This window comes from Argopecten irradians, chromosome 2 (assembly GCF_041381155.1).
Source record: "Argopecten irradians isolate NY chromosome 2, Ai_NY, whole genome shotgun sequence".
Taxonomy (NCBI): domain Eukaryota; kingdom Metazoa; phylum Mollusca; class Bivalvia; order Pectinida; family Pectinidae; genus Argopecten; species Argopecten irradians.
The window spans coordinates 49708975-49720814 of record NC_091135.1 but is presented as its reverse complement, the minus strand read 5'-3'; the positions used below and the strand labels follow the sequence as shown (position 1 = coordinate 49720814).

The following is an 11840-nucleotide window of genomic DNA, read 5'->3' as shown; positions in this document are numbered from 1 at the left end:
ATATGTTAAAACGAATACAGACGCACCTTGATAGCATTCGACTATATGCTTATAAAGTTACAGTAGTAAATATTACCCTATATACGAGAACATATCTAAAATTAAATTCCACATCCGTTGTTTAGCAGGTTTAAAACATTCATCCGTCAACTCATCCCGTTTGGTTTATGCTTCATCATTTGGAATGGTAATAGAGTATCCTCTTATATCAATTTATATCCGACCTTTGTACAATCAGAACGAAGTGCGTGCTTTGAGTAAATGTGGTATCTGCCACGATTTGTTTAACCAACAGTATACATACTGTTGGTTAGAAATTTCGTGCCAGGTTCATGTGATACCTTCGGAAACTGTCGTTGTTCAAGAAATCGATAAAAGGTATGTTCAAAGCCATTTTTACAACTAAGATAAATGTAGTCTGATAACAATAATATTTTTAAACTATAAGGAAGAAACCTATCTTTCTATAAAGGGTTTTGAATTAAGAAAATTGCAAGCAAAACTGCGAATTAGCAACCAGTTTAAAAATCGAGGCGGGTAGGGTAAAAACGATTCCCCGTCCTCTGCGGTGATGAAACCCACTTCACTTTTTAAGTGTTCCGTTAACACAACAATGATTTTCTTTAAAAGACATTAAGATGTAATTAACAATCATCTAACAGATCTTGAAAATTTGATACGACTCTTGTCTTCTAATTATCTACAATTTCTTCGGGATTTAGGCCTGTTTAAGTCCTTTGAACTGAGGAAAGCTGGATTGAAAAAATGTTTTAGTTGTTGTTTTAATCTACAGTGTGTAATATGTTTTGCTATCGATCCTTTTTGAATGGATGCCAACAATCAATAAAGTTGGATTGATTTGAATATATTCCGAAGATTGCCGGAAATTTCTCCGAGATGATGCGACTGTCACACTACAATGACCCAGGCCACATGGGTTATACAATGTGCTCCGTCAAAGTCCACACGTCGAACGCAATAGTAATACGTACAATAACCAACAAACCATCAGCACGATTACTGCAGGACTGAATGAAGTCATGCAGTATTTTGTACAATCTGTCTTGAAATTGTAATGTCCTTTTGGTGCCATCGATGTGAGCTGCTGTAAGTTACGGATTAGATAAGGCCAAAAAATATGTCTGTTAAGGCTTACATTGGCAAATAATAATAAATCAAATAATCTCCCTGACACGGCCTATCTATGAGACAGGCCCTATACTGTTATAGACCAAACCTATTCTGATAGCATTCCCTCGTATTTCACCACACCAGGATGTGCCGTTATATATTTACAGTTTTCTTGTCCATCGTGTCTCTCCTCTGTTTGACGTCCGCCAACGACAAACGTATTTTGATGAGCGATCCTACTTATGTGGCACAGGAGCTGAACCACCTTCAGTCTGAATTACAGCAACTTCAGGCAAAATGTGTCAACCCAAGAGCAAACTATAGCGAGCCAACAATCGGTCATTACTACACTGACCAGTCAAGGAAAGTATAGGACACATTATTCCGTTGATTTCATTTAAGTGTTTACATTTTGAAAATGCCCACAAAATGTCTGAATTCGTTTGAAGTTTCCTTTCATTGGTTCGGTTCAAGGTTTATCGCTATGCTTGTTATTTTATTCACATATTCACAACATTTTAAATGCCCATAGAAACGCCGCTTTTTAGAACACACTTAACTACTTTAAATATCTTTTAGAAGTTATATAATTGTTTTAATTGTTTGGTCTTAAATGACTTGCTGGCGATGGGATGTTAGTAAACGTAAATGGTTCAAACAGATTTTCAGAGTAAACCGTTGAAATTGCAACAGTTTGGAAAAACAACAAGAGGCCCATGGGCCTTAACGGTCATCTGACTATTAGCACAATACAACATAGTCGTTAAAAGATTTTAGTCTATTTGACCCATGTGACCTTGAATAAAGGTCAAGGTCATTCATTTGAACAAACTTGGTAGCCCTTCATCCCAGCATGCTACAGGCCCAATATCAGTACCCTGGGACTTCCGATTCTTGAGAAGTCGTTTAAAGATTTTAGCCTTTTTGACCCCTGTGACCTTGAATGAAAGTCAAGGTCATTCATTTGAACAAACTTGGTCGCCCTTCATCCCAGCATGTTACAGGTCAAATATCAGTTCTCTGGGCCTTTCGGTTATTGAGAAGAAGTCGTTTGAATGAAAAGTTTACGGACGGCGGATGGCGCATGACTACGGACGGTGCATGATGACAAAAAAAAATGCCAATAAATAAATTGTTCCGTCGAGCGGACCAAAGAACTGTTAAAATCGACTGTTACTAATAAAATGTGCTGTTGGACCAGGGTGACGTCACGCCTACAATTCGCGACGTCAATGCATTGTTTTGAGTCATCGTCTGGGATTTCGGTTAACAGATGATTTGTTAGACCCTCACACAAACTGTTGCCCTCGGGCAACAGTTTGTTTTCGGGGCCAACAAATCATCTGTTGCCCTCAACCCAAGTCAACAACTGTATACTATTAACCGGTCAATGGTTTGACTGTTTGCATGCGTTTTAAATTGTTGTCATAAACACCGGACCAAATAACGATATTCTTTCAACGAAATCTTTCTCGCCAAATGTTGTGATAAGGGTAAGATTGCGGTTCAGGTAACAAAACAGTTGTTTCATGCATCCCTCGGTGTTGGGACCAACCCTATAAACTGTTTTCCTCGGCCTCTGGGAAACAGTTCATCAGGTTGGTCCCAACACCTCGGGAAAAGAGTTTTGACTACTAACTGAAAAGACATGAAACATATATTGATATCTCTCTATTTCCCCACTTTTTTACATACAATATGTAGCTCAGGTAAACGAATACAGGTAAGCACAGGTTAAATTAATATAGAACTGACTATAATTGGGTTCCATTGTTCTCTCTGTACCAACACTTTCCTTTGTTCTCTAAAAAGTGGGCAAATGGAGAACACACCTTGGGAACAACTTAAAAAACAAGAGCTGTTGGAGAACAGCAAAGTTGATGTTCAAGTATTTACTAGTTAAAAATATCAAGCAGTGCCCTCAGTCAAAAAACCCCTAAAGGGCCCCAAATTGATTGTATTATCACGTTCAGCATCCATACACATTAGGAAAATAAAATCATAAACATTTATGATGACTTAAGCTTAAACAATAGACAAAATAGAAACTTGCTCAAAAACTTTAACATGGAAATATGACAAATTAACAGACTCAAAAAAAACCTAAAGGACCCCAAATTGGTTGTATTATCACGTTCAGCACCCGTACACATTAGGAAAATAAAATCATAAACATTTATGATGACTTAAGCTTAAACAATTGACGAAACAGAAACTTGCTCAAAAACTTTAACGTGAAATGGGACGCCATCGCTGACGCCGGGGTGACAACATTAGCTCCCCCTATTCTTCGAATAGGCGAGCTAATAATAACACTAGTTCAGGACCGTATCAGGATCATTTCAGGCACGTTTCAGCCAAATTGCACAGTTACAATTTGAAAAGAATTTCAAAATGGCGACTATCTTGGATTTCAAATCAATCTGAAAAATAATATTTGGTCATGTCAGGATAATATTAGACAAATTTTAGCCAAATCGCACTGGTAGAACTTAAGGAGTTCGAAAATGTGGTTTCAAGACGACGGCTGTTGAGGCCATCTTGAATATGAATCGATACGAAAAATAACATCATCGGTCGGGACCATTTCAGACAGTGAATATCCTTCTCTCCCAACAAGAGGCCCAGTCAACACTTATGTAAAATCTTATCTCCTTCCTCCAAACATGTTTCTGACCAAATTTGGTGTAACTCCATCAATTAATACTCGATTTATGATTGAAATAGGTTCTGCTTTGCGGGACTTTTTTTCCTAAAAACGCGCACATGTCCAATCTACTGACATTTTTATTTTCTAGGTGGGAAAGGCGTCGTATATATCCGATGGGGAAGGATGGACTGTCCAGAAGGCAACGACAATCAGTTGGTCTACTCTGGTAGGTTAAATATAACAACACAACAACATAAAGCAGAAACAACAGTGGTGGAATAACCTTATCTGACAAATGCCTCTTGTTGTCTAGGTTACGCCGGAGGATCCTGGTATGACGCCAGTGGTGCTGCCGCTAATGCCTTGTGTATGCCCCGGACCCAAGTTGGGGACCCCATATGAACGCAACTCTCACCTACCCGTCTTACTTATATGGGGCGGAGTACGATGAAAAGGCCGTATTCGGTATGACAGATTACAACGAAGATGTTCCTTGTGCTGTGTGTAGGAACTCGGCACATTCAATCATCAACATGGTACCCGGTCGGACCACATGCTACCCAGGCTGGACAGAGGCATATGGGGGACTTCTCACATCCGGGTACCCTAAAAGTCATTCAGCCAATGAGTTTCTATGTATGGATGGCAATCCCCAGGCTATTGTTGGAGGAGGCAACACTAATGATAATGGTCGTCTATTCTACGCTGTGTTGGCACAATGTGGATCGTTGCCATGTCCACCTTACGTGAACAATAAAGTACTGTCATGCGTTGTTTGCATGATATAACTTTTCACACATATCCATTTTTGTTGTTCTGTTAGAAGGTCGGAAAACTTATTCCCATGGTATCTGCACTTCTTTCCTTACAGTCTAACACTGCGGTGGAAGGCAAATGAAAGAATCTTTTATCACAGTGGTTCTCTATGTGATGAAATATCCAGCACCTTAGACCTATATCACTCAGCTATCGTCGAGATTGAAGATTAGTAACATGGTAGATATTGAATACTCTTACCACTTGACTACAGCAGCCCAGAAATGAAAGGTTAGTGGTAAATTGTTGGGATCTCCTGACCATGTAGCTACAACAGCCCAGAAGTGGAAAGTTAGTGGTAGAATGCCAATAACCTGATCACTTGGCTACAACAGAGTAGAAGTGTTAGGTTTGTGGTAAATTGTCGGATATCCTGATCACTTAGTCACAAAAGACCAGAATGTTAGTGGTAGAATACTGGATACCCTGGTGACGGCCGCAACAGCCCAGAGTGGAAGACTAGAGGTAAAATGCTGGATATCTGATCTCTTGGCCGAAAAAGCTCAGATAACATTATCACTTGGCCAATACTGCTCAGAAGTGGAAGGCTTCAACCACTCAATCAGCCACTGTTGTATTCCTTTACCAGGGTCAGTCGGTCACCATGGAAAGAGAGAAGTAGTTGTAGACTGTCTGTTGCTATGACCATTGTAACCTTTCGCTCATGAGCCGGTGCACGTGGTTATAACGATTGTTGGAAAGTTAAAACGACGTGCAATTGTCATCATTAATATATCGCCTATCAAAACACCAGAAACTTTATTATTGAATTTCACATTAACAACTGTTTAATTCAGTCAACTCTTGTATCATTAACAAAGCAACAAAATATGTAAAAACCATAGGCTTCAAATCAACCTTTTTCATTAATCAAAAATGATTATATTAATAAGGACATTTCAATATAAACAAAGTAATAGGTAATAAGTGTACCAAGAAACTAGATGTAAGGTGTAAGTTAGTCAGGTTTTTCTATTCACTGTAAATCAAGCTGTTGTATAAACTCTGTATATAAGTAGAATTCATTACTTCAAAACTGACAAATCAATTTTTATATAATCATACGAGTATATAAAACATTATCTAGAAATTCAGTATTATAAGTTACACACACGTTTTTTCACACCTACTGTATGTAATTGTCATGATCTTCATTACTGGCTATAAATCACACAAAACATATATATCATACATCATGGTCTATATAGTACGTAGTGATCTGCTCTAACAACCTATCACAAAAGTTCATTTCCAGCAGTTTTCTTCCTGTTGGTGTAATGTCTGTAATCGAACACAGGAGCTGAAATCAAAGGGTTTATTTATTACTGAATTATATATAATATACACATATATATACACTCTGAACAATTTGAGAACATTACTTTGATGGTGAATTCAAATGCACCTAACTCTAATTTTAACCTTATTTGGATCTAGCCCAAAAAGACTGAATGGTTTAAGCCCTTTTGGCCCCAAAATCTGTCAAATTTTCAAATCTATCATTCAAATAACTAGTACTTCCTTGATACTGCTGTTAAAGTTGCTATGGCAACCATCATAAACATGTGTAAATCATGACAATGTGCAAATCAGCTGTCAACCTGTCAACTCTGACCAAGTTTTTCATTTGTAATTAATTGATCTAAAGCTGAACAAATTTTACAATTCTTCTGAAGATGTATCAAAGTATCTGCTTCTATCAGTTTTTGCAATCTATTGCTTCTAGGACGAAAAATTTATAAAATAATGGTACAAATGATAAAGTTGTCAAATAAGCCTAATTTCTGTATATTTCGAATGGTTACCAGACATCCTAAGCTACAAAATTTAACTTCCATTACAAGTGAATCAGGGATGTACTAAAAAGGCACCTACATAGTCCTTTATAGTCAGACATTTTGATTTCTCTATGTAAATGCGTGAAATTTGATGATAATGCATGGATAATTTAGAAAAGACAATAGCATTGATAAACGTCAGGCAGATGGAGGGAGGGAAAAGGAAACACTCATTCCCTCTAGATCTGGTTTCACCTGCATATGATCACAATAAATGTACAATAAATAAATGTAAATGGTTACTCTAAATGGACTCTACTGCCATGCATGGAAAACACTTATGTGAGCCCTCCCTACCCCTCTGGGATATAATAATCAGTTACCTTGACTTTATCTTCAAGTGTCATTGAAAGAGACAAGTCCTGTGATTGGCTAGATTGTGTCTGTACATTCAGAGACAGACCCAATGATTGGCTAGGTAATTCATGTGGAGACAGGTCCTGTGATTGGCTAGGGAGTGTCTCCAGTGACAAATCATGTGCTTGGCTCGGTAGTGTCTGAACAGACAGTTTCTGTGATTGGTTCTCTGGCTGAGAAAACTCATCTTGTGATTGGTTAGGCATTGGTGGTTGATAAGATGGCAAAGAAGAAATCAAATCAGACTCTCTTCTCCTCCTTTTGAATGTTAAAACTGAAAAGCAACAAAAAATTGAAAATGTTACAAAATATATGATGACTACAGGAATTTAATGTTTTTCATATATGAATCACTTATTACAAATGTGTAACTTCCTGTCTTGTTCAACTGAATGTATTTTGCAGTGATTAATGCTAAATATTCTATATTTCTACAGAGGAAGAAGGATTTTCCACATAATTTTGCCTACTGCAATGCAATTGACCAGGTCAGTGGTGGCCAGAATGACTTGCATATACAATGTAAAATTTAATTCCTTATAAAAACCCAGAACAGGGCCATGGTGCCACAGTGTCCCGATATATTGCCACAAGCCCTCCATCTGTGTGTTGTGAGTCAAAAACTTATGTGGGGCATGTGCTAGATACTGAAGAAGTTGATGGGTTTTTTTCTTGGTCCTCTTGCTTTCCTCTACCTCCTTAACCTGACTCATCCTTAAATTACCATGGCTGTTTATCAGGCGTTTAATCAAACAAACTGAACCAAATCACCTAATTAAAATTCTAAAAAGCTTATTTATTCATGGCTAGTGGACAATTAAAGGAGGGATGGATGGATATAGCACCATTGCATAAGCTCATCAGGGATGCAGGCTGGCAATTTTAATACAGGTGTTTTTAGATAATGTGATACATTATAAAAGTTTACCTGAGGGGCTATTCTCACTTGAAGACATACTCTCCGAGCTGCCAGGAATTTTAATAGTCTCATTATTAGAGTTTTTAGCAGTCGTTGTTTCTGGGTGCTGGAGGTTGTCATCAGTCCCATTTGATGTGTTCTCACTGTTGAGTTGGTCTTGTTTTTGTGACTCTGGGGAATTAAGAACTAGTACATCTTCTTCAAGACTTGACTGGCCTGTAATGTCATGGCCTATTAAAGTTCTATCTATGTTTTTTTTCTTATGTGGCGATGATGTTGTGCCAAGTTTTTGTTTAGCATTAGAGAACGCAAGACGACGTCGCTTTGTCACGCGAATGTCAGAATCACTATCTGTTTGTGAAGAAGAGTTATACACTTTTTCTCCTGTTTTTGTTTTGTCCACAACTGTATCATTAAATGCCTCGTCCTCATTTGTGTCCCTATCACTATTTATGTGACAAGTTCTTTTTTTAATAGTGGATTCTTGATGATCATTTACAAATTTCTCCAAAGATTTGGAATTGTACCCTCGGAAACTATCACTTGGTGTTGCTAGTTTTCTCAGTCTGACCTCTTCCTCCATTTCTAACTGTTCTAAAAGCACATTAACTCTTTCTGAGGAAACATTCTCAGGAGAAAGACATGGTACAAACCCCTGGGATTCCTGAAATGGTTGTGTATTGGCTGAATTTCCATGTGTAGACAAATTCTGTCTGCTCCTAGGCGTGGCAAATGCTTTTGCTTGGTGTGGACTGCCCGGGTCTGGATTTCCTTGTGTAGACAAATTATGTCTGGTTCTAGGCGAGGCATATACTTTTGCTTGGTGTGGACTGCCCGGGTCTGAATTTCCTTGTTTAGACAAATTCTGTCTGGTTCTAGGCGAGGCAGATACTTTCGCTTGTTGCGGACTGCCCGGGTCAGAATTTCCTTGTGTAGACAAATTCTGGCTGGTTTCAGGCGGGGCGGATGTTTTGGCTTGCTGTTGAGTTCCAGGGTCTGAATTTCCTTCTGACAATGTCTGTGGAATTGCTGACTTTTCCTGAAACACAAGGGAGGCTTTTATCAGCATTTAAACATAATTTGAGTCAAACCTAACTAAGTTGAACATTATGTCACAGCATTTGGTTGGTCTGCACCAATTTTTCCTTAAGGTAATAAGGTTTGACTGTATAACAATAAGGTTTGACTGTATAACAGTGTTTTTACATTTTCCGCACTGAAATATAAGGTTTAACGGAGGACATAGAAGTGATATACTTCACTCCAGTGACAATATCAATTTTTATACTTTCACTCGCTTTTGACCAATCGGAATGCAACATTGACAGTGAAAATATCATTCTGATCATTTTACCTCTGTAGTTTGTGCGCAATATGCAATATATGATGTTATGCTCAAAAATTAAATTTTAGTAATTTTAAATTTCAATTTAATCTCAAGGCACTGAAAAATCATTATTAAAATTAAAAGTGGGCTTTAGATATCTTAACGGTCTATCTGAGATTAAAAAGTTGAGAAATTGAATAAAATATTAATTAAACCACAATTAACTCAGAAAAGCTAGATATAAAGGATAACAATAGAAATTCTTTTATGATTTTTGTTTTTGGATTGTCAAAGGTCAGTATTATCTTCTATATATTAAGAGTTTTATTCAGACCTGGCCACTACTTTGATTTATTCATATGTAATATATTAAGACATATTCACCAGATTGTCTGTCCCATCCACAGGTCTACGGTCTTGTTTCCCTGTAAAAGTCAAATACTGTACTGTACAATAGCATGTAAATTCTGTCCCAACCAATTATCTAATATGTAGCATGACCCAATGAGTCTGAACTCTTTTTAGAGTACTTACCATACTTTCCAGTATTACATTGGCAATATTTACCCCAGTTTAGAATTTATAATAAAGCTGGCCTTATATCAGGTCAGGTCTCTAGAAAATCCTCTTTTAATATCAATATTAAAACACATTTGGTCACTGGACTGGCTCTGACTTAATTACCATAGGTGTAGTTACTTATATCAAAGTGGTCAGTGTTTACACAATAACATTTAATCATTTATATATTGTGACCCTGCTTTGATTTCTTAAAGGCTCTTACTGAATTATCATTGAATCTTTCGGAGCTTTCAAAGGAAAACAAAACTGGTCAGGACTGTTAACATCATATACTACATGTATTATATCTAATAACGCGCAGCTTCCCAGTGGACTCCAACCCAAACAGTCACTTAATTCTGTTCTTATGGAATTACTTTTAATATATGTCCTTCCTTCCAATAAGTTATTGAAAGACAACCATTTAAGATATTCAGAAACTGAGATAAATCATATTGTTCAAAAGGGTAAAACATTAATATATTTTATGATTGCTTGGAAACAACATTTTTTTCATGTTTTTCATTTCTCGCTGCAGCTATTTATAGTATCTAGCAGGTATCTCCCCATAGTGCTACTATAGCCTACTACTGTCCTTGGTGCTAATGCTAAATTCCTATCCTGCTAGAAACCAGAAGCATACAATGTAAATACAATCACAGGGTTGTAATGCGCTGCCAAATACTCACGTTTTTTAGTCGGTGAGGGCTGGCCAGTTGTCTCAATGCTAGACTCATCATCCACCAACGTGTGTGGTACGTAGCTGGGAGCTTTGTCACCTGACCCAGTCTCCTCAGAACTGCCAGGCGTACTTCTCTCCGGCATGTAGCTTTCCTTCCATTCTACAACATCATCATCATCATCATCATCAACATCAACAACACCGTCATCATCAACATCATCATCATCAACACTGTCATCATAATCAACACCGTCATCATCATCAACACCGTCATTTCTCAACACAGTTATCAACACTGCCTTCAACACCAATCACTTATAATACAAAACAAAATGATCAAGAACTTCAAATTATAGACATCAAATAAAATGAAGTATTCAGAAATACAGATTCTGATTCATTATCGACACCGACATCAACACCATCAATATCAACACCGACACCAACAACATCATTATCAACATCAACATCATCATTATCAACACCGACATCAACACCATCATTATCAACACCATCACCATCATTATCAACACCATCACCATCATTATCAACACCACATCATTTCAACATTATATCAACACCGACACAACACCATCATTATCAACATCAAATTATCAACACCACATCAACACATTATCATCACCATCATTATCAACACCATCATTATCAACACCACACACCATCATTATCAACACCATCATCATCATCAACACCATCATTATCAACACCATCAACATCAACACCGTCATTATCAACATCAGTCATCATCACTGCCTTATCAACACCAATCATCATATAATACAAAACAAATGATCAAAACTTCATCATTATAGACATCAAATAAAATGAAGTATTCAAAATACAGTTCTGATTCATTATCGACACCGACATCAACACTTCAATATCAACACCGACACAACACCATCATTATCAACACAACATCATCATTATCAACATCAACACCATCATTATCAACATCAACATCATTATCAACACCAACATCATCATTATCAACATCAACACCATCATTATCAACATCATCATTCCCCCATCAACACACCATCATTATCAACATCAACAGATCAAATCAACATCAACATCACCATCACATCAATATCAACACAACACTCATTATCAACCGAATCACTCAACATCATCATTACCAACATCAACACCATCATTATCAACACAACATCATCATTATCCTATAATCATCAACATCACATAACACATCATTATCAACATTAACACATCATTATCAACAATCATTCACCATCATTATCACACCGCTCAACATATACATCCAACATCAACACCATCATTCATCAACATCAACCATCAACATCATCATTATCAACATCAACACATCAACACACCACACATCATTATCATTCAACATCATCATTATCAACACCATCACACATCATCATCATCATTATCAACATCAACACCATCATTATCAACACCGATCATTATCAACATCATCATTATCACCACATCAACATCATCATTATCAACACAACAACCATCATTATCAACACCAACATCATCAACACATC

General features: G+C 37.2%; 1 protein-coding gene and 1 pseudogene across 2 annotated transcripts in view; one reads left to right on the top strand and one right to left on the bottom strand.

The window, feature by feature from the left end:
* The first annotated feature begins 1391 nt into the window (after positions 1-1391).
* On the top strand, positions 1392-4580 carry LOC138316690 (short-chain collagen C4-like; annotated as a pseudogene).
* An 887-nt stretch (positions 4581-5467) lies between these two features.
* Positions 5468-11840, bottom strand: part of LOC138315806 (serine-rich adhesin for platelets-like) — a 28787-nt gene continuing 22414 nt past the window's right edge. Inside the window, exons 6-10 of one of the 2 annotated variants that reach the window (XM_069257079.1) lie at positions 10289-10441; positions 9423-9463; positions 7721-8750; positions 6759-7066; positions 5468-5897 (exon numbers count right to left, since the gene is read on the bottom strand). In XM_069257079.1, coding sequence (XP_069113180.1) covers positions 5784-5897; positions 6759-7066; positions 7721-8750; positions 9423-9463; positions 10289-10441 — 1646 coding nt within the window. In that variant the 3' untranslated portion in view covers positions 5468-5783. The remainder of the gene's footprint in view (positions 5898-6758; positions 7067-7720; positions 8751-9422; positions 9464-10288; positions 10442-11840) is intronic. The other variant, XM_069257078.1, reaches the window with a different exon arrangement.